The 21,698-nt window shown below is 50.1% G+C and overlaps 4 protein-coding genes across 4 annotated transcripts; 1 reads left to right on the forward strand and 3 right to left on the reverse strand.

Annotated features, from left to right (window-relative positions):
* Window positions 1–1,103: 1,103 nt before the first annotated feature.
* Window positions 1,104–3,072, reverse strand: PSMB6 (proteasome 20S subunit beta 6). Its single transcript, XM_082859865.1, has 6 exons — window positions 2,964–3,072; window positions 2,473–2,540; window positions 2,013–2,144; window positions 1,768–1,897; window positions 1,422–1,566; window positions 1,104–1,296 (listed from the first exon to the last, which is right to left on the reverse strand). The coding sequence occupies exons 1-6, from the start codon at window positions 3,063–3,065 to the stop codon at window positions 1,154–1,156; spliced, it is 720 nt and encodes a 239-aa protein (XP_082715991.1). The 5' UTR covers window positions 3,066–3,072; the 3' UTR covers window positions 1,104–1,153.
* Window positions 3,073–8,340: 5,268 nt separating this feature from the next.
* Window positions 8,341–10,356, reverse strand: GLTPD2 (glycolipid transfer protein domain containing 2). Its single transcript, XM_082860306.1, has 4 exons — window positions 10,068–10,356; window positions 9,897–9,961; window positions 9,474–9,640; window positions 8,341–9,376 (listed from the first exon to the last, which is right to left on the reverse strand). The coding sequence occupies exons 1-4, from the start codon at window positions 10,153–10,155 to the stop codon at window positions 8,860–8,862; spliced, it is 837 nt and encodes a 278-aa protein (XP_082716432.1). The 5' UTR covers window positions 10,156–10,356; the 3' UTR covers window positions 8,341–8,859.
* A 1,864-nt stretch (window positions 10,357–12,220) lies between these two features.
* On the forward strand, window positions 12,221–13,213 carry VMO1 (vitelline membrane outer layer 1 homolog; the record flags this gene model as incomplete). Its single annotated transcript, XM_082860307.1, has 3 exons — window positions 12,221–12,406; window positions 12,485–12,600; window positions 12,860–13,213. The coding sequence occupies 3 exons, from the start codon at window positions 12,221–12,223 to the stop codon at window positions 13,155–13,157; spliced, it is 600 nt and encodes a 199-aa protein (XP_082716433.1). The 3' UTR covers window positions 13,158–13,213.
* A 787-nt stretch (window positions 13,214–14,000) lies between these two features.
* On the reverse strand, window positions 14,001–20,376 carry TM4SF5 (transmembrane 4 L six family member 5). The gene is made up of 5 exons (XM_082860368.1): window positions 20,187–20,376; window positions 15,195–15,275; window positions 14,677–14,813; window positions 14,261–14,444; window positions 14,001–14,186 (listed from the first exon to the last, which is right to left on the reverse strand). Exons 1-5 carry the CDS (start codon window positions 20,358–20,360, stop codon window positions 14,172–14,174), a joined length of 591 nt encoding a protein of 196 aa, XP_082716494.1. The 5' UTR covers window positions 20,361–20,376; the 3' UTR covers window positions 14,001–14,171.
* Between the last annotated feature and the right edge of the window lie 1,322 nt (window positions 20,377–21,698).

Consider the following 21,698-nt stretch of genomic DNA (forward strand, 5'->3'; position numbering starts at 1 on the left):
CAGACAATAAATAAATAAGCATGGTAATAGGAGACAGTGGTAAGTACTGCTACGAAGAAAATTAAACAGGTAATGTGAGAGCAGGGTGGAGGAGGGTGGTGTTTCTTAAAATTCAAGTGGCCAGGAAAGGCCTTTCTGTTGAGGGATGTAGAGTTCTCAGGATTTTGGAGTACAAGGGAAAGAGGAATCAAAGATGCCTTGAGACAGGGAGGACCGGGAGAACAGGTTTTGCAGAAAATCAAAAGTTCTGCATTGGTTCTTTTGAGACACACATTTGGGGTGAGAGATCCTTCTTCACGTAATTCAGGACCTCACCAACTCCTTAGGAAGCCTCCTCTGTACCCCCCGAAATCCTCCAGGGTAGGATTATATTCTAGAACCAGGTTTTCAAATGTGGCTTCCACAGTTCCCTTATCCATAGACTGGAGAAATGTAGATTAGGGCAAGACTGTTGGTCACTGTCAATGAGCACTTGGCTGGAGTGGGGACCGTCTTGCAGGGGCCAGAGCCAGCTCTCAGTTTCTCATCCGGGGGGCTGAAAGGTAACTTCCCATCACCTCCCCATGGGAATGGTGGCTTCTGGAGCCAACCCACAGCACTCCCAGTGGCCGCCCTCTCCCACTCAAGGTCAAACTTAAACTCCATGTGCACCAAGGTCCAACTTCCTCCCAAAAGCCAAAGAAGTCACACTGCTGCTTCTGACAAGATGAGGTGACAGAGGTGACTGTGAAGAGAGGGGACTGTGAACCTGGGTCGGACATGTGGAGTCCTTCTGACTTTAGGGCCAGTAGCCTCCCAGGAGGCAGGAGGCAGGCTGAGGGGAGGTGACTCCAGTCTCTCTCAGAATTCTGAGTTCCCCCTTAGGCTTAAACAGGGAGGGGAGTGGGTCATTTGCTGGGAGCCCCTACACCAACCACACTAGTGTCACAGAGACCTGGATATGGTAACGAAAGTGTGGGGCATGATGGCCTGGAGAAGGGTCCTCTCCAGCTCCCTCAGGGCAGTGGTTTATACAAACAGAAATGGGCCAGAGAAGTTCAGGCTTGAGGTTAAGAAAAGAACCCCAAAGCACACAGGTTCTCACTGACAAACTATTTATTGAATTTTGTCATCAGTATGGGATGTCTCTTGTTGTATCTTAGAATCCTAGGATTCAGGGATGTGGTAAAGTGGCAATGGTGAATTTGGGAATCTGGTCTCCCAAAAGTACCTGCCGCTCTACCCCTGATTCCGCAATGGCTGCCAGGCGGATCACCCCTCCGCTGGAGCCATCCCGCTCCATGGCCAAAGCGAGAGCTGTGGAGAAAAGAAGAGAGTTGGGATTGGAGTCAGATGCTGGGATCGTGGCAAGGAAAGAGGAACGCTGACCTGGCTCGAGTATGGGGATTTATGCTCACAGACCCAGAAGCCACAGTTCTCACCATTGGCAGTGAATTGCAGACATTCTTCCTTGGTCATGCCCTCCCGGTAGGTAGCATCGACATAGCCATAGATATAGGAACTCCCGGAGCCCCCGATGGCAAAGGACTGTCTTACCATCATACCCCCCATGGGTACCGAATACACCTGCCAGATGGAGGGAGGAGAAGAGTGTCACCATTTGTACCCTCCCCACAACACACATATGTTCGCCTGTCCACTGCGGAACTGGTATGTGAAAAGTTAATAGTAAGTGATGTAGAGACTGGAAAGAGAACTAGAAAATGCCTGCGGTGGGGAGAGAATGAAAGGCATGGTTCCAATGTTCTCGGGGTGGTGGTATCTGACCTGCCCCCCTTCTTGGGGGTCCCAGCCCGCAATGATGATTCCTGCCATCAGGTCTTCTCGGTATCGGTAACACATCTCCTTAAAGAGGCTGGCTGCCGTGTGTACCAGCGGAGGCTCATTCAGCTCGATGCTAGAGGGTGAAGGGAGTCATAGGGAAGGCAGTGTCAGGACCTGGAAGTCAGACTATTCCGCTCCTCAGGTCCCAACTCCTTTCAGATACTTGCTCCCCCAATGCCCACAAGTACCTGTGGAAACCAAGCTGATAAGTGACTGCGTCAGCTACTGCCTGGGTATCAGCTGCTGAGCCTGAGCGGCAGCAAAAAATACGGTCGTGAATAGGGGTCAGCTTGTCAGTCACTCGATTGGCGATGTACGACCTGCAGGATAGCAGAATAGTGAGGGAAGGACCCCACTTGTCTCCCACTTTCATCTTTTACCATCCAGTCCCTCAACAGGAATTCCAGTATTTCCTGTTAGTTCTCATCTAAACTGAAGCAGGCTGGAGAACAAACTTTTGCAAGAAGTTCACCAAAAGGTGAAGAGAACTACGAAGCAGTAGATGCTGGAACAAATCCTTATCTCCCGGGAGGGGCGAAACCTCCCTTCCCACAGTAGTCTATGGAGAGTAAGGATGGGCTGGCAGGCAAGGAAGGAAGGAAGGGAAAGACGGGAAGAAGACCTTTCACATATCTGTCCTGAGCTCACCCAGTGGTTGTTCTGGAGTCGGCTCCTAGAACCACGCCCCCTTCAAATTGCACGGCCATGATAGTGGTCTGGAGAAAGAGGAGAAAGGGGTGAGTCTGGGCCTCTCCATATTCTCCAGCATACACAAACCTTAATGATCCGTCTATCCAGTCCCTAGAGTATAAGAAAAGTCGTGCGCCACCAACACATCGTCAAATCTCATGGGGTTCTCAATAACCCGCAGAATACCAAAAATTCAATCTTCAAGTTCCCAAAGGCCCACCCTGACCTTAAGCTTTCGTCCTGCAAGATTCCAGAATTCCACGCTTCAGCCTACCTTCCACCTCCTCCCACACCACTCCTGCGTCCTTAGGATACCCCTCCCCTGCCTGACAGCATCACACAGACCACCTCTCTTCCCCGCCCCTCCAGTTCTCCCAACCCACTCCAGCCTTATCTTTCCATCGCTTCAATCCTTGTGCACATCTCGTGAACCCCGAGTCCTTCCTTACCCCTGTTGAGACTTCTCGGTTTTCCCAGTCGGGGGTAATGGCCTCAGGCCCCCAGGCTGGTGCTGGCCGCGCTCCCCGAGCAGCTACTAAGGTGGCCGCCATCTTCCTCCTCCGGTACGGCCACAAAGCAACTGTCGTAAAGCGCTCCGTCACCCTCTTTAGTCGTGCTCTGAGGCCTTCTGGGGGCGAAGCTGCGCCACGGTTGACGGCAGAAAGGAAAAGAAATGTGTAGTGAACCTTCTTTGCGACCGTGAGAGCTTGATGGCAGCGTGGGTGGCAAAGAAACAAGAAACAAACAAACAAAAAAACCCAAACAACAAACAGATCCAAACCGTCTGGAAAAACTACGTTCCTATCGGTATACGCGGGACTGATCGGAGTTGCGATTCAAAGAGGCTTCAGGATAGATTTGAGCGTCTCCGATTTAGAATGACCGCACTATGTTTTCATTTCTCTTAGGTATATACTTAGGCGTATATACTAGGAGTGAAATTGTTAGGTCATTTAGTAAATTTTTGTTTAACATTTTAAGGAACTGACAGCTTTTCCACAGCAGCTGCCTCGTTTTACATCCTCACCAGCCATGAATGAGAATTCCGATTTCTCCACTTCCTAATTCTTGTGGTGCATTTTTAATTTTACCCATCCTAGTGGGTGTGAAGTGATATCTTGTGGGGTTGTTGTTGTTGTTTTTGCTTTTCCCTGTGATGAGTGACATTGAACATATTTTCATGCGCTGATTGACCATTTGTATATCTTCTTTTGAAAAATACCTATTTAAGTCCTTTGCCTGTTTTAAAATTGGGTTATCTTTTTATTGTTGAGTTATGCGGGTTTTTTTTTTCCCCTTCACGAGCAAAGCATCAAACTTTTTCTTTTCTTTTTTTTTCTTTTGCCGCATCGCGTGGCTTGTGGGATCCTAGTTCCCCCACCAGGGACTAAACCCCAGGCCCCTGCAGTGAAAGGCCAGAATCCTAACCACTCGGTCACTAGGGAACTCCCAACATCAAACTTTTTAAAAAATTGAAGTATAGTTGATTTACAATATTGTGTTAGTTTCAGGTGTATAGCAAAGTGATTAAGATATATATATATATATATATATTTCCATTATAGGCTATTACAAGATATATGAGTATAGCTCCCTGTGCTATACAGTAAATCATTGTTGTTTATCTATTTTATGTATAGTAGTTTGCATCTGTTAATCCCATAATCCTAATTGTTCTTTTTATATTCTACATACTACACCTTTATCAGACATACAATTTGCAAATATTTTCTCCCATTCCATGGACTGTCTTCTCACTTTCTTTTCTTTTTTTTAAAGTTAATTAATTTATTTATTTTCGGCTGCATTGGGTTTTCATTGCTGCGTATGGGCTTTTTCTTAGTTGCAGCTTAGTTGCTCCGCGACATGTGGGATCTTCCATGTGGGATCTTCCCAGACCAGGGCTCAAACCTGTGTCCCCTGCATTGGCAGGCAGATTCTTAATCACTGCGCCACCAGGGAAGTCCCAGATTTTGTATTTATTCTTGAGTCAGGTTTGGTAGTGTGTGTCTTTTTAGGAATTTGTCCATTTCATTTAGGTTATCTACTTTATTGGCCTACAGTTGTTTACAGTATTTCCTTATAATACTTTTTATTTCTGTAAGATCGTTAGTAATGTTTCCTCTTTTTTTTTTTTTTTGCAGGATCTCAGTTCCTGACCAGGGATTGAACCCGGGCCACAGAAGTGAAAGCCTGGAATCCTAACCACTAAGCCATCAGGGAACACCCGCTCTTTCTTTCTTCTTTTTTTTTTTTTTTAATTTATTTATTTATTGGCTGTGTTGGGTCTTTGTTGCTGTGCGCGGGCTTTCTCTAGTTGTGGCGAGCGGGGGCTACTCTTCGTTGTGGTGTGCAGGCTTCTCATTGCAGCGGCTTTTGTTTGTTGCGGAGCACAGGCTGTAGACACGCAGGCTGCAGTAGTCGTGGCATGCAGGCTCAGTAGTTGTGGCTTGCAGGCTCTACAGCGCAGGCTCAGTAGTTGTGGCACTCAGGCCTAGTTGATCTGCGGCATGTGGGATCTTCCTGGACCAGGGCTCGAACCTGTGTCCCCTGCATTGGCTGGCGGATTCTTAACCACTGCGCTACCAGAGAAGTCCCTCATTTTTTTTTTTTAATACTCTTTTGTATTTTCTTCTATAAACTCTTTTTTTTTTTTGGCTGCATTGGGTCTTCATTGCTGCGTGCGTGCTTTCTCTAGTTGTGGCGAGCGGGGGCTACTCTTCATTGTGGTGTGCGGGCTTCTCATTGCGATGGCTTCTCTTGTTGTGGAGCACAGGCTCTAGGCACACAGGCTTCAGTAGTGGCAGCACACAGTCTCAGTAGTTGTGGCTCACAGGCTCTAGAGTGCAGGCTCAGTAGTTGTGGTGCATGGGCTTAGTTGCTCCACAGCATCCCCTCTTTCATTTTTGATTTTAGTAATTTGAGTCTTCTCTCTCTTTTTCTTGGTCAGTCTAGCTAAAGGTTCGTCAATCTTAGTGGTCTTTTCAAAGAGCCAACTTTTGTTTTAGTTGATTCTATTGTTTTTCTGTTTTCTATTTCATTTGTTTATACCCTAATCTTTATTATTTCCTTCCTTCTCCTTTCTTTAGATTTAGTTTGCTCTCCTTTTTCTTTTCTTTTCTTTTTTCTTTTCAGCTGTGACACGTGGCTTGCAGGATCTTAGTTCCCCAAGCAAGGACTGAACCCAGGCCCCATGCAGTGGAAGCGGGGAGTCCTAACCACTGGACTGCCAGGGAATTCCCTGCTTTTCTTTTTCTAGTTTATTAAGGTAGAAGGTTAAGCTGTTGATTTGAGATCTTTCTTCATTTTTAATATAGGCATTCATAGCTACACATTTCCTTCTGAGCACTGCTTATGCTGTATCCCAAGTTTTGGTATGTTTTGTTTTCATTTTCACTAACCTCAAAATATTTTCCCTGTGATTTCTTCTTTGACCCAGTGGTTGGTTAGGAAAATTCACATACTTGTGAATTTTCTAAATTCCCTTTTGCTATTGATTTCTAATTTCACTCCAGTTTAGTTGGAGAATATTTTGTGAGTTCAACCTTTTTAAATTAATTGAGACTTTTTTGTGGCCTACCCTATGGTCCATCCTGGAGAATGTTGCATGTGCGCTTGAGAAGAATGTGTATTTTGCTGTTACTGTGTGGAGTAGTCCTCCTATGAACCTGCCATACTATTTCTACATACTGCAGCTGGAGCTGGTGGTTTTTTTTTTTTTTTAAGTATTTATTTATTTGCCACGTAGGGTCTTAGTTGTGTCACGCAGGATCTTTCGTTGTGGTGTGTGGTCTTCTCTCTAATTGTGGTGTGCAGGCTCCAGAATGCATGGATTCCAGAGCACAGGGGCTCATTAGTTGTGGCGGGTGGGCTCTGTAGTTGCAGCACTTGGGTTTAGTTGCCCCGCGGCATGTGGGATCTTAGTTCGCTGACCAGGGATTGAACCAGCGTCCCCTGCATTGCAAGATGGATTCTTAACCACCGGACCACCAGAGAATCCCTGGAGCTGGTGTTTTGAATTGGAAATATGATCCAGACCATCCCCCACTTAAAATTAACTCTCAAGATAAAGTCCTGTCTCTGTAACATAGTTTATAAGGCCCTTCATGTACTCACTCCTGCCCACCTGTCTGGAATCACATCTCTTATTTACTTCTAAATTTTTTATTGTAATAAAATATAAATAACATAAAATTTAGCATTTTAACCATTTTTGGTGTACAATTCAGTAGCATGAAGTACATTTACTTTGTTGTGCCATCGCCTCTTTTCTTTTTGACACTCTTGTCTCCAGCCATCTGAACTATTTTTAGTGCTCATACATTCATTCAACAAAAGCTGTTGAATGTCTACTGGGTGCCAGGCACAGTTTGAGGCACTGGAAGTACATCAGGGAACAAAGTAGACAGAAATTCCTAGCCCCATGGAACTTACATGTATTAAGGGAGACAAAAAAGTAAGTGCAATATACAGCATGTTAAATAGTGAATCATATTAAGAAGAAAAAGCAAAGAAGGGAGATAGGAAGATGTGTGTGTGTGTGTGTGTGTGTGTGTGTTGAAATTTTAGAAAGAATAATCAGGGAAGGTCTCACTGGAGAGACATTTAAATAAAGACCAGAAGGAAGGAGGGAAGTCATTTGTATATTTTGGGGAAAAGCATTCTGGACAGAGGGAAGATCAAGTGCAAAGTCATGAGGCAGGATCATGCCTGACATATTCAATGAATATTGACGAGGTCAGTTTGGCTAGTGCAATCAGATCACATAGGGCCTTTGAGAAGCTTTTCATCATTCTCAACTGAAAATATGATCCAGAAAATTTCCTGCAATAGGAAGCCATTGGAAAGTTTTGAGCAGGGAAGTGACATGATATGCTTTATATTTTAAAGATCACTTTGGCTGCTCTATTGAAAATACACTGTAGGGACGCAAAGTATGGAAGAGAGAAACAATTAGGAGGCTATTGCAATAATCCAGGTGATAGATGAAGTTGACTTGACAAGGTTGGTAGCAGTGGAGATAGTGAGAAATAGACTCTGACTGCTTGGAGGTGGGTACGATGAAAGAGAAACCAAAGAGTCAGGATGACTGCAAGGATTTTGGCTTAAGGACTTGGAAGAATGGAATTGTCGTTTGCTGAGCTAGCGAGGACTGTGGAGTATTTTGGGAGGAGAGAATATTGGAAGCTCAGTTTTGGACTTGTTAAGTTTGCTATCTCTAGTTGAAATCCAAGTGGAGATGTGGAATAAGGAAGTGATATATAGTATTCTGGAGTCCAGGGGAAAGTGGGTTGGAGTTATAATTTGGGAATTATCAGTGTGTAACTTTACTATTGTGGGAGTGGAGTCATTTAATAAACATACATTACTGAGCTGAGCACCTGCTTGGTGAGAGGCAAGACGCACAGGTTTTAGCCTTGGGTAGTTGACAGGAAAGGGTGTCATTTATTGAGATAGGAAACACAAGAAGAGGTGCAGTTCTGGGAGGAGGTGACTGGATTCGTGTTGGATGTGTTGCATTTGTGGTGTCTGTGGAGGTGTCCAGGAAAGAGTTCGCTTTATGGGGGCTGCAGCTCAGGGGACAGGTCTGGTCTGGAGACTTGGCATGTAGTTGGCAACTGAAGCTGTAGGAGTGGTTGACATAGGCCAGGGGTAGCGTGAGTCTCTCGGCGGCCGGAAACAGGGATGACACATCTTCCCACATCTATTTTTTCCTGTTTCCCTTAAGCGCCTGCTGTCATCACACAAAACGCCCTAAATCGACGGCTACCAAAGAATACTTTTTTTAAAATAAATTTATTTATTTATTTATTTATTTTAGGCTGCGTTGGGTCTTCGTTGCTGTGCACGGGCTTTTCTCTACTTGCGGCGAGCAGGGGCTACTCTTCCTTGCCGTGCAGGCTTCTCACTGCGGTGGCTTCTCTTGTTGCCGAGCAAGGGCTCTAGGCCTGTGGGCTCAGTAGTTGTGGTTCGCTGCTCTAGAGCACAGGCTCAGTAGTTGTGGCTCACGGGCTTAGTTGCTCCGCTGCATGTGGGATCTGTCGGACCAGGGCTCAAACCCGGGTCCCCTGCATTGGCAGGCGAATTCTCAACCACTGCCACCAGGGAAGCCCCAAAGAATACTTTTTATTCCCCACAGCTCCTCCCTTCTCCCGGAGATTGCGGATAGAGGCAGGGTCTAAAAAACCCACCCCTATAAAGGTGAGCCTCCGGGGGGGGTGACGTCACCAAGGAAGCGGGGTATATGGAGACCACGCCCCCGGCACCGGGAGGCGGGGCCAAGGGCTCAACCTGGAGCTGCACCGACCCCTCCCCAGGGCGCTTCCTTCCTCCGGCCAGTAGGCGTCAGGCCAGCTCGAGCAGGCCGCCGTCGGCCAACAAGCCCTGAGTACGGTTGTAGACGTCCTCTAGGGTGGCCGCGGCCCGGACCAGCGCGTACCGCGCCTCCGCCTCTTTGGAACCCGGACACGCCAGCTTGAGCAAGCGGCCGCGACTCGGGAAGGCGAGGAATGCGAGGTGAGCGGCCTGACGGACGAACCAGGGGTGGTGCGGAGCCAGGGCCGTGCCGTAGGCGTCGCTGCACTGAGCGCCAGCGTCCGGGCCTCCGAGCATCCCGGTAGCCACCCGGTGGAGGCAGAGCTGGGACCAGCGTAGCGCACGGTGCAGCAAGAGCATCGTCATTGAGCCCGGGCACCCGGCCGAGAGTCGTGGGGCGATCCCGGGCCGCTCCCACGCCACCATGGTCGCCAGCGACGTGTAGTGCGCGGCCTCTGGGCCGTGCACCAGAGCCTCGAGGGCTGTCACTTTGGCGGAGGCCTCGCTTGTGGCGAAGGCGAAGATGGAGCCGAGGGGAATTAGGAACCTGTGTGTGATGGTGGGAAGGGTAGGAAGGTTTGAGAGAGGGCGATGGAGCCACAAAGAGGCGGGGACTGGATGGGGTTGGGGGAGAGACCACTCACCGGACTAGCTCCCTCCATCCTGCCAGGTACTGCGACAACTCCACATCCCTTTCCGGGTTCAGACTGGCGCGGAACGGCCTCATCATGCGGCCCAGCATCCCCTGAGGGCCCAGACACTGAGGCTCTTCCCGTTCCGGGGCCTCCAAGGGTCCCGACTGTTGCCGGACCTGGGGGTGAGATAGGAGGGGAACAGAGTGGGAGCAGAAGCCCTAGCTTGCTGGGTTCGCCAAGCAGCCCAGTTGGGCTCTGAAGAGATTATTCCTAAAATCTAGATGGTGTCCCTCTTGCTGTATTCTCAGCTTCTGACGGGAGAAGGGAGAGGAGGAGGAGGGCCTGCCCTTCATCGGATCCTCAGCCTGGCGCACTTCCCCCTGCTCAGGGTCCTACCTGGCGCTCCCAGTCCCAGCCCTTCCGGGAGCATACCTGGAAAGGAGGCGGTTCCCTGGCAATGCAGGACTGGGCCCCAGATCTGCAGCCTGAGAGGGCACCTGAGGGAAGTGAAACAGAACAACGAGGGCTTGAGGAGAGACCTTAGGTCTCAAGGGCCTGGATTCCCCGGTTCCTCCCAGAGCAGGTGAGGGAAGGGGTACTCACGGAGGCCCCAAGCCCAGAGACAAACAAGCAGTAGCGTGAAGACAGCAAGAGGAATCGCACTGCGCAAGCAGCGCCGAGGGACCCGCATGGCTGCTGCAGGGACCACCGCCCCCCACCAGCCCCTCGCCAGGCCTTGTCCCTTCGCCTCCAGGAGGGGAGAGAAGCCGCAGTGCCTGAGGCGCAAAGGGTTAATAATTAACCTACTAAGTCCCTCTCCCCTGTGCCCTTTGCCCCAGAGGGCAGCATCTGAGGAGAGAGGGAATCAATGAAGAGGATTTGGGGGATTCGGTAGCAGTGACACGTCGCTACATTTCCCTTCCCTGTAAAGCCAGGTTGTAGTAAGAGGAAGGCTGGTTATTGTGAGGAGAGGCTGAGGTCAGAACCAGTTCCCCCACTGAGCAATGGTGGACCCTAAGTTGACTCTGGGCCTGAGTTCCCTCCACTGTACATTGAGGATAATATGTTCTTTTGCAGGCTTCATGTGAGGATTAACTGATATCGTATGTGCAAACACTGTAAATGGAAAAGCTTACTACAGCTGCTCCATAAATCTTACCTTTTAAGTTCAAGCATGGGGCACCTGGGATTCAGAGAACACCCTCTTCTAAATTCTCTATCCTGTCCCCAGGGGACCTTATCTTATTATTATTTTTTATTTTATAAATTTATTTATTTTTTGGCGGCGTTGGGTCTTCGTTGCTGCGTGCGGGCTTTCTCTCGTTGCGGTGAGCCGGTGCTACTCTTTGTTGCGGTGCGCGGGCTTCTCATTGTGGTGGCTTCTCTTGTTGTGGAGCACGGGCTCTAGGCGCGCGGGCTACAGTAGTTGTGGCACGAGGGCTCAGCAGTTGTGGCTCGCGGGCTCTAGAGCGCAGGCTCAGTAGTTGTGGCGCACGGGCTTAGTTGCTCCGCGGCATGTGGGATCTTCCCGGACCAGGGCTCGAACCCGTGTCCCCTGCATTGGCAGGCGGATTCTCAACCACTGTGCCACCAGGGAAGCCCAGGGGACCTTATCTTAATCTGGATGCCTGAGGTCTCAATTATATAGTTTAGGCTGTCACCTTTTACATTTTTGTAGTTTACTTTTTTTAATCTCCAAATTGATTCCTCAATCATTCATCAAACCAACCTTTATTAACTACCTCCACATGCCAGGCCCTGTACTAGGCCCCATGAAGACAAATGTGCCTTCACAGAGCTCAGGGTCCATTGGAGAATTTATCATCTGTCTCCCCCACTGGAATGTGAGCTCTGATGAAGACAGGGGCCTTTTCTTGGTGGCTGCTCTATTTAGCATTTAGAATATTGCCTGGGCCCAAACACATTATTTCTAAATAAGTAATATTGAATAGACAAAGGAATGTGTATGAAGGGCAGGCAAATCAGGGGTGGTACTCCCCACAACAATTTTTTGTTTTTAATTAGGAGTCCCCCTGGTGGTCACAGGGGGAAAAACATGGAGGGAAAGGCTACAGGAAGAGATGAAAGAAATAGCGTCGTCTCCTGTTCTCAGTTCCCTGTCCATAAACTTTTTAAAACTGTTCCTGTCTCTGTGTACATTTTCTTTTGAGGGGAAGGAATGTCCCAGATTCTCAAGGAGTCGGGCCCCAATCACTCACAAGATGCTTCCCAGCTCCCACAGTTCATGGATTCTTGCCCTGTCTCACTCCGATGCTCCCTCACATCCTGGAGTTCCCTGGGGTCCCTGTCCAGTGGGATTCTGGAACCATCACTTCCATCCCTAGCCGTGGGTTCCCCATTTCCTAGTGCTGGAATGTTCCCTGGCTTGCTGACTGTGACCTTAGGCAAGTCGCTTGCAATTTCGCAGCCCTAGTTCCCTCACTGGCAGAATAGGAATGGTAATTCTCACCTCCTAAAATTGTTGTGTGGATTAAATAAAACATGCCAGCAAAACGCTAACCACGATTCGTGGCCTATAGTCTGTAAACGTTCGGTAGGTTGGTGGTTATTTAAACCCTCCTCCTCTGGCGCTGGGAGCGTCAGTCTCCCTGAGCTGAGAAACAAGTTTGTAGGCTTCCGGAACGGATTAGTTTTGAGTGTCACTTAATCCAGGTGGCCCTTCCACAGTCGGAGCCCTCTTAGGGCAAAGGTGGTATACACCTGCACAAAGGGCCTGCGCTCACAGAGGCTGCGGGATGGAGCGGGGCGCGGGAGCCAAGCTGCTTCTGCTGCTGTGGGCGACGTGCTTCGGGCGTGCAAGAGCAGATGCGTCCAGCGGCTACACATTGGTCATCGAGGTGACCAACGGGGGGCCCTGGGGCGACTGGGCCTGGCCAGAGATGTGTCCTGACGGATTCTTCGCCAGCGGGTTCTCACTCAAGGTAGGGGCTCAGGCCTAGGTCTCGGTGGGGACCCCAAGCAGAGGATGGCAGTCTTCTGACTCGTCCTCCGCCGCCCAGGTGGAGCCCCCCCAAGGCATTCCTGGCGACGACACGGCTCTGAACAGAATCCGGCTGCACTGCGCGCGCGGGAATGCGGAGCTCAACACGCACGTGGTGGAGTCCCAGTCTGGAAGGTGGGGGGCAGGGGCCGGGGATCCCCTAGGGTCGGGGTATGCCCCTTACTCTCCATTACACGCATCCCCTACCGATAGGCAGGTTTCTCCAGCGCTGTGGGGAGGTTTAGACCTGGGAAGCGGGTGGGAGACTCCCAGCTCCGCACCTCGGTGGAGGTCAAGTGACTGGAGCACCTGACTGGGAAGCCCCGAGGCCTGGGTCCGGCTGGAGGTGGGTGAGGGCGCCCGCGGAGACCGCGCGTCTCTGCTTTCCTCGCAGGTGGGGCGCGTGGAGTGAGCCGCTGTGGTGTCCCGGCGGCGGCTTCCTGGTGGCTTTCTCGCTTCGCGTGGAGGCACCCGTGACCCCCGGGGACAACACGGCTGCGAACAACGTGCGCTTCCGCTGCTCCGACAGCACGGAGCTGCAGGGGCCCGGTCTGTCCTGGGGAGACTTTGGAAACTGGAGTGAGCCTTGCCCTAAAGGAGTGTGCGGCTTGCAGACCAAGATCGAGCGGCCTGGAGGCCTCCGCGATGACACCGCTGTTAACGACGCGCGCTTTTTCTGCTGCCGCAGTTGACACCATCGCCGCCCTCTCCCAGCCCAAGCCTAGTCCCACCTCCGCTATTAAAGCTTCTCTGTCTTGGCTTTGGTCTCTCTTGTTTTAGGGGTGGGAAACTGCGTAGCCCCATCTTCCTCCTAACCTAGCATTGGGCCAGGCCCAATTAGGATTTGGTTTCAGGAGTCCATGGCAAGCTACTGAAAGTTACCGACCCATAGTTCAGAAAAGACACACTTAAACACAATTTTGCGTACAAGTTAAGGAAGTCCCTGCCTTTCTGTGAGCCTCTGCAGACACATCGTCCCCATTAAGAGACCAGGTTGTTTCCTTTCTGAACCACCAGTGACCCCAGATCAAGAAATTTCTACCAAATTAGGAGGTGACAATGCTATATCGTCTTAAGGTTTCATTTTCTAGAACTTAGGAGACTAAGATGTCCTTTCCATAGTTTTCCTTCCCCGCTGCGCCAAAACTCAAACAGTGGCTTTTCTGTATACTGAGTCCCATTGAGGGTCTTCGTCCTTGCTGCCCTCTCTGCCTGGAATCCCCCAACTGTCCAGATGGTTAGCCCATCCACCAGATTTCAGCTCCAATTTCTCTTTCTTGGACTTTATCTTATTAAAAAAGTCCATCCATCACTCAATATCTATCCCACTACCTCCGTGTTTTTTTTTTCTCCGTGTTTTTAAAAAGTGCTTATCACCAATTAAAATAATCTATTGCCTCTTTTAAAAATTGCCCATCTTCTACCCCTGGAATGTTAAATTCTTTAAGAGCACAGAACTTGCCTGTCTCGTTTACACAGTATTTCCAGTGCACTAATAGTTCAATAACTATTTATTAAGGAAATAACAAGCGGGGTGCAAGGGTCCCAAACACGAGAGCCCCAAGCCACGGTGTATATGGAAACCTTCGGACACTCCTTGTAAAGGGCACAATCTGAGACGCGGAAGAGAGCTCTAAATAGTTTATTCCAGGGCGGGGGGGGGGGCAGGCGGGTGTCCAGGAGCGACGGACCAGGTCCGTGGAGCCTCAGTGAGGGGCGCCCTGCGGAAAAAAAGTGAGGACTTAGTCATGTAGCAAATAGATTTCCTCGACAGCTCCATCCCACACAGTCCCACCTCCTTCTTCCGACAATCGCCGCAGAAGACACCAATGGACGCGTTCACCAGCTGCACCCCACACAGCAAAATCTCCAGGCACGAGGCGGCCACCAGCAGCGAGAAGAGTGTCACATTCCAATAGACCACACGTGGAGGCTGCGCGCACGAGCTCCACTGAGTGCGGTTGAGCAGATAGGAGCCTCTGCGGGCGGGGCAGGGTCACGTGAGAGAAGGAGGTCACGAGGAGCGCGCCCCCCTCGGGGCTCCCCGCCCCGCGCAGGCGCCGAGGGGGATATGCAAAGGACTCGTTCGGCCCACGTGGAGGAAGCTGTCTCGAAGCCGAATCCCACCTAGGTTTCTCGGTCCACGTGGGAAAGGCAGGTGGGCAGTAGCAGAGAATGGGGGCGGGGGCGCGAATACAGGCTGAGCCTTACGCGGTGTGTTGGAAGTGGTAGTCCCAGGAGCCGTGCATTAAGCATCGCGGTCCAATTCGGAGCCCGGCTCCTGATACCGAGAGGCAGTAGATGGCACCAAGCATCCCGAACGCCGAGCAGAAGACCGATCGCAGCATCTGGATACAGAGTGCGAGGAGAGGTGAGTTGGGCCGTCCCCGCCCCACTCGTGGGCAAAGCGCGCCTAGTTCCCCCCGCCCCCCGCTTTGTTACCGAGCTCTAGCCAGTCTCGTTAAAAATACATTTCCCGTCAAACTCCAGGGCTTGGAGTTCGGCTAATTCTAGGAGCCACTGGCCGCGGAGGTTCATGGGGATTGTAGTTCCCTCCGGTCAGGCCCACTGAAGCCTAAGATGTGCGGGTGCGAGGGAGCGGTAAGATGGAGCCTAGGACTCTGCAGAGGACCTCGTGAAGCTGGGAATTCTGTGGAGGGCTTTAGGTGTGATTCTTCGAAGACAGATTCAAAGACGTATGCTGAGTGCCGTCTTAATTTGCATCTTACCCTGCAGCGATTCCCACAGCAGCCTGCACCACAACAGCCTTTGCCCCCTGCCCGGACGGCGGAAATTCCTGGACACAGTACCTGTGGGATCAGAGTCGATGTGATAGCGAGTCATCCAGGTCCCCACCTTGGATCAGCACTTACCCCGTATTGTGACGAGGTAAGCTTCCTGTGATGCCTTCAGCCATTTGGACTATAGGGAGATCTTATCTCTACTTCTCCTGGAGCACTGTGGGGCTCTGCTTTAAATTTATCTATATTTATGTGCCTACTTATCTCTGTCCAGATTGTAGCCTCCAGGAGGATAGGGCGCAATATCATTATATCCCCCATAAATCTCAGCATACAGTAGGTGCCCAACTGAATGGGAGTCAGGAGTCCTGGGTTTAATGCCAACCTTGTGCTCACTTCACACTCCGTGAATTGATTCATCTCTCTGGGTCTCAGTTTTGTCTTCTGTAAAATGGGCTGTTCTCAGGATTTAATGAAATAACAGGTTGCCTTGATGTCAAGACTTGCTCAGAGTAAATGGTCAATAACTATAGAGTCCCTCAGCGGCAGGAAGGAATAGTGGTGTTGGAATGCCTGGTGAACTGGGGTTATGATGGAGGGTGGAGGAGCATGTAAGACTCTGATGGGAAGAGTAGGAGTCCCCAAGATACAGCCTTGACCCTCTTTGTCTTTCTTTCTCCCGTGGCCCTCCTCAGAGAGCCCATCCCCTTCCAGGGCATCAGCTGCTTCCTCTAACAATTGTTGTCTCCTAAATTGATGCCTCCAAATTCAAATCTAACTGCCTGAAGGGTATGTTTGTTTGAATGTCTTGGTTTTAGCTTAAGTTCATCCAGCCTCATACTAATCTCACAATTTGTTCCCCCCAATTCATCTCCCTTTGGCTTTCTTGTTTCCATCAGTGGAAATATCCTGCAGGTCACCCCAGCCTAAAAACTTGAATCCTTCACACCTAGCCAGACCTCAAGTCTTTGGGACTTTTCCTTCAATGGCTCTTGAATCTGTCAGTCCTTTTTTCTTCCCCACGGTCAATCCCCAATCACCTCCCATGAGAAGGATGTGCTCAGCCTCCCTACTAGATTTTTGTGTCTCTTGCCCTGTGCCAACTCACATTCCATGCTACATTGCTACCGCCAGATTAAACTTAGCTTTCAACTGGTCTTTTCCCGATCCAATCCTTTAGGGTCTCCTCAAAGAGTAGCCTATCAAGACTGAACTCCAGGAAGGCGTTCGAGGCATCTCACTTTTGGCTCCAGCCTTAACTTTGTTGCACCAGACCAGGTTCTTTGCCTGTCTTCCCATCTCTGGAATTCCACAGCTCTCTGGATCTGTGCCTCCCTGTCTTCCTTGTCTGGCACACACCAACAAGGTGGCATTTTGATCTTCTCCAAAGGAGGGGCTGAGAGTTTTAGTTCCATTATATCATCCACAGCAACCTTACAGAAACACCTGCAGAGTTGAATGAACTTTCCACCAGACACTCTTCCCTCTTCCATGTCTCATGGCAGGTCTAGGGCCAATGCTGGCCCCCTTGCTTAGCCTTTCTGTTTACATCACTTACTCAGAAGCTCCTGGATCCAAAGACACCTGGAATTTGGATTTACCAATTTCAAACGACCTCTCTGTTTGTGTTTTTTTAATATAAATTTATTTATTTATATTTGGCTGTGTTGGGTCTTTGTTCCTGCGCACAGGGTTTCTCTAGTTGCCACGAGTGGGGGCTACTCTTTGTTGAGGTGTGCGGGCTTCTTACTGCGGTGGCTTCTCTTGTTGTGGAGCACGGGCTCTAGGCACGTGGGCTTCAGTACTTGCAGCACACGGGCTCAGTAGTTGTGGCTCACGGGCTCTAGAGCACAGGCTCAGTAGTTGTAGCGCACAGGGCTTAGTTGTTCTGCAGCATGTGGGATCTTCCCAGACCAGGGATCAAACCCTGCATTGTGTCCCCTGCATTGGCAGGCGGATTCTTAACCACTGTGCCACCAGCGAAGCCCTGTTTGTGATTTTTAAAAAAATATTTACTTATTTATTTGGCTGCACCAGATCTTAGTTGCAGCATGCGGGATCTTTAGTTGCGGCATGTGGGATCTTAGTTCCCCGACCAGGGATGGAACCCGGGCCCCCTGCATTGGGAGCACGGAGTCTTAGCCACTGGACCACCAGGGAAGTCCCTGATCTTTACTTTGCTAGCCAAAGTGTTTCCTTTTGTTGTCTGAACTCGTCTGTCTTGCTCTCTGCTATCTCGTCTCATTGAAAAGAGAAGGGTAATTGAAAAGGCAGGAGGAAGCACTGAGTTTATAGCTCGAGTCTGTTTAATTTTCTCCATCTCCATGGCCACTGGCCTCATCTAAGCCACTATCATCTCCCCTGGACAACTGTAGTGACCTCAGTCTGGTCTTTCTGCACACAGTGCTGACCTCCTACTGTTTACTCACCACCCAGCAGCCAGCCATATCCAACGGGATATGGAGCAACTAGAACTCTCATCCTTTGCTGGTGGGAATACAATTGGCATAAGTACTTCAGACAACTCTTTGGTAATATCTGTTAGCACTGAACATTTGCATACCTTAAGAATCAGCAGTTTTACTCCTAGGTATCTATCCAACAGAAATGCAAACGTACATTCACCTAAAGACATTTACAGGAATGTTTATAGAGCATTATTTAGAATAAACCCGAGTTGGGAACTATCCAAATGTCCATCAACAGTAGAATGTTTAAATAAATTGTAGTAATACTTACACAATGGAAATAATTGTGTAAATATTAGAAATAGTAAACTACAGCACTGTGTAACAATATGGATGAAACTTACAAACATAATGTTGACCTCGATAAACCAGAACAAAAGTGTCCACTCTGTATGATTCCATTTATATAAAGTGCTAACCAGACAAAACTAACCTCTGGGATAGAAGTCAGGATAGTGAGGCCCTTGTCGGTGTGGGGTAGGGCCTGGTGGGAGGCATGTCTGGGGTTCTTGTAATGACCCACATCTTGATCTGAGTGCCCAGAACATGGGTGTGTTCCCTTTATAAAAATTCACTGAGCTATATATTAAGGATCTGGGCATTTGTCTGTATGACTTTCTAAAAAGGTAAAAAGTCCTTCAATAGTTTTCTGTGCACTTATAATAAAATTCAAATTCCTCACTGTGCCTTTCAAGGGTGTAGGTGCTCTGGCCTCTGCCCTCCTCCGATTGGCAGCCTCTCCAGCCCTGAGATGTGCAGGCCTATTCCTGCCTTACACTTTGTACTCACCTGTCTGTCATGCTGATTCCTTCTTTTTGTCTTTTGGGTCTCAGTTCAGAAGTCACCTCATCAAGGCCTTCCTTGAAAATGCTATAAAAAGTGCCCCCCCCCCGCCCCGCCTTGCCTCAGGAGCTCTTTACACAGCATCCTGCTTTGTTTTCTTGATGGTCCCTACTTTTATCTGAGATCATCTCACTCGTCTGTTTACTTTGTTCATTCGCTATTAATCCAGTGCCTGTTAATCCAGGCCTAGGCGCCTGGCACACAGCAGCCAATGAAACAGGCAGCCCTTCCTCCTGTGGGGCGTACATTTTTGCTTCCTTGATACTGTGTGTCTCTCCAGCAGAAACACCTGCTTCAGGGAGTGCAGGGCCCTCGCCTGTGTCCCTGTGGTATAGCAGTAACTGTGAATACACTTGAGAACCTTCTCCAGGGTGGCTGAGAGCATGGAGGCCGGAGGGAAGCTGGGAATGAACATGTTGGGGGGACATCCTTGGGGGTCTCCCCAGAAGCAGGCAAGTAAGATCGTGGGGAGGTGGTGGTGGTTTGGGCTGGAGGAGGGGTGTGATGTGACAGCGGCGGAGAGGGTGGGGTTGGGAGGAGTGTGACGTCTCAGAGAGGGTTGAGGTCAGAGGTATGGCGTGGAGTCCAACAGCCATAAATCCATGGGTGGGGGAAGTAGGAGGAAAGACCTGGATGGGTAAGAGGGGATTGTTGGGTAAAGGAGAAGAGGTGTCCCCATTAGCTAACAGACTTGTGGCCAGTGAAAGAGACAAAGGTGAGGCATCCCCCTGAGAATTTCATCAGTCAGCCATCCTGAAAAGTGGGGAACCGTGCCGGGTAGATCTTTTATCTTCACGTCATAAAGATGTTAAATCGCTTGACCTTCCAAAAAGTTCCCCTAGGGACTTCCCTGGCGGTCCAGCGGTTAAGCCAGTGGGCACGGTTTCAGTCCCTTGTGGGGGAACCAAGAACTTGCATGCCACGCGGTGCACGAACAAACAAAACAACAAAAAAGTTCCCTGAGTGGGGAGGGGGGTGGCGAATGGGGGTTAGAAAGTCCAGGAAGTCTGTGTCTCCCCTTCCCCAACTTCTCCTGACAGATCCTAGTCTCCAGGAAGCCACGGGGACCCCTTCTCCACCGTACTGACCCGAGTTCTGAGTTTATCCTTATTGCCCAGCGCACAGTGGGCATCCAGAAACCTGGGTGGAGAGTGAAGGGACATGGAAATGGGGGAAGTGACACTGAGTTGATAGGTAGAAAGACTGATCTGCGACATCGCTCCCTGGCTCCAGATACTGTCACTGTAAACCACACCCGCACCAAGCCCATTATTGTCTTAACCTGATAACCTCCCATGGAACGAGCTGTTCCTTCTGCCTCAACCCCTGTAATGAGGTGTTTCCAGCATCTGCTCAGCAGTGGGGATGGCGAGGGGCTGGTAGGACATACTCCCTACCCAGAAGGGAAGAGTTTCGAGCAGTAAGGCTCCTTCCTTCTCATCCCCCTCAGACATTCAGCTCAGGACCCTGGGGCTGAGAACCTCCCCTACAGAGTGCTCAGTGTTTGGGGACAGCCTGGGCAGGCTCCGGTTCCCCCGCAAGCTACCGCCATCCCTGCCATCCCTTCCCGGGCAGCCATCCTTTTCCCTCACTCCCTCTCCCTCCTGTTCAGGACCGCGGAGAGTGGCACCCAGCCCCCTGGCCCGTGTGCCCTGGCCAGCCCTCTCACCATCAGGCCCCCGCCGATGAAGCCAGCCATGAGCCAGACTTGCAAGCTGAGGTGGTCCTTGGTCCAGGTGATCTGACCGTTGGGCACTAGCAGGAGGGCGTTGGCCACAATGCAGATCAGGGAGAGGGGGATGAGGGAGAGCCCCACGAAGCGGGCGCACTTTCCCGTGCACATGCTGAGGCTGTTGGAAAGGACAGGCAGCAATTGAAAGTGAGCCCGAGGTTCCCCGGTCCAGAGGGAAAAACAAGCCCGGAGCAAAGGTCGAGGAGGAGGTGTGGTGAAGCTGGCAGTAGCTGATGATAAGGGACAGAGGCAGGAGACACGGGGCCGCAGCAGAGACGCAGGCAAATGGGGAGGATGTGGTGGAGGAGGTGGGGGAGCTTGACACACAGAGGACGTTGCCTGGGCTCAGTGTGTTTCCTCTTTTTCTGCACACACCTCTCCACAGAACCTCGGTCTGCTCCTTACCTGCTTTGTGACTTAGCCAAGCCCCTTAATGTCTCTGTCTCAGTTGCCTCATCTCTACAAAGGGTATACAGCCAAGGTATGCCCTTGGCTCGCGGGCAGGTGGTGAGGATTAAATGGGTTAGGGAGTTCCCTGGCGGTCCAGTGAATAGGACTCAGCACCCCTCACTGCCTGCGGCCTGGGTTCGATCCCTGGTTGGGGAACTAAGATCCTGCAAGCCGCGTGGGGTGGCCAAAAAAAAAAAAGAGTCAAGGTGAGGGTGAGAAACATTTTGTAACCGAGGACACACTAAGCCAGTGTATGATGCCCTATTAGTCCCATAGGGAGAGTTCCTCCTGGAAAGAAACTAAAGATGGTGGTGGAGGTTCATTATCCTTTTGTTTCTTCTTGTTAATGTCTGTTTATTGAACCATCTTCCTGTTGAGACCACCACTGAGGTCTCATTGATTAAAGCATCCATCCCCCTGGCCTCCATGTTTGATTCAGCAGTGGCCACGTGGTCCAAGCCAGTCCCATGGGAACCAACTTCTGGTTCTTATTGGCAATCTGAGGTCAAAGAATTCCTGTTTTTGTTGCGCTGCTGCAGTTGCTGGTGGCATATCGTCACCTGCCTGCTGGAGAGTGAAGAAAATCCAGAGGAAAGACCAGTCAAGAGATGGAGAGAGACTAAGTCCCCCCCCCCGCCCCGCGCCCCCCTCCCCCCACTTTTGGGATCTTAGTTCCCTGACCAGGAATTGAAGCTGGGCCCTTGGCAGTGGAAGCGCAGAGTCCTAACCACTGGACTGCTAAGGAATTCACAAGACTAAGCCTTGATGACATCATTTGAACGTGTAGATCCAGCTATGCCTGAAGCCTTATCAGTCCTTGGAAACTTTTGATTATGTGAACCAGTTTGAGTTGTGTTTCTGTCAACTGCAGGGTAAAGAGTCTTTTTTTGTTGTTTTTTTTAAACCTCCCTCTGTTTTGAGCTGCACACAACAGCATTTTTTTTTCACATCTTTATTGGAGTATAAATGCTTTACAATGTTGTGTTCGTTTCTGCTGTA

Source organism: Leucopleurus acutus (genome assembly GCF_964270905.1).
Source record: "Leucopleurus acutus genome assembly, chromosome: 19".
NCBI classification, from domain to species: domain Eukaryota; kingdom Metazoa; phylum Chordata; class Mammalia; order Artiodactyla; family Delphinidae; genus Leucopleurus; species Leucopleurus acutus.

Excerpts from the sequence above, each read along its gene's own strand:
- PSMB6 (XM_082859865.1), bottom strand. The coding sequence starts at position 3,065 with ATGGCGGCCACCTTAGTAGCTGCTCGGGGAGCGCGGCCAGCACCAGCC. Across the intron at positions 2,541-2,963 it reads ACCGAGAAGTCTCAACAGGG|ACCACTATCATGGCCGTGCA; the intron begins GTAAGGAAGGAC and ends CTCTTTCTCCAG. Across the intron at positions 2,145-2,472 it reads GACTCCAGAACAACCACTGG|GTCGTACATCGCCAATCGAG; the intron begins GTGAGCTCAGGA and ends GCTATCCTGCAG.
- GLTPD2 (XM_082860306.1), bottom strand. The coding sequence starts at position 10,155 with ATGCGGGTCCCTCGGCGCTGCTTGCGCAGTGCGATTCCTCTTGCTGTC. Across the intron at positions 9,962-10,067 it reads TCTCTGGGCTTGGGGCCTCC|GTGCCCTCTCAGGCTGCAGA; the intron begins GTGAGTACCCCT and ends CACTTCCCTCAG. Across the intron at positions 9,377-9,473 it reads GGATGGAGGGAGCTAGTCCG|GTTCCTAATTCCCCTCGGCT; the intron begins GTGAGTGGTCTC and ends CATCACACACAG.
- TM4SF5 (XM_082860368.1), bottom strand. The coding sequence starts at position 20,360 with ATGTGCACGGGAAAGTGCGCCCGCTTCGTGGGGCTCTCCCTCATCCCC. Across the intron at positions 14,814-15,194 it reads GCTGTGGGAATCGCTGCAGG|ATGCTGCGATCGGTCTTCTG; the intron begins GTAAGATGCAAA and ends CTCTGTATCCAG. Across the intron at positions 14,445-14,676 it reads TACCACTTCCAACACACCGC|AGGCTCCTATCTGCTCAACC; the intron begins GTAAGGCTCAGC and ends CCCCGCCCGCAG.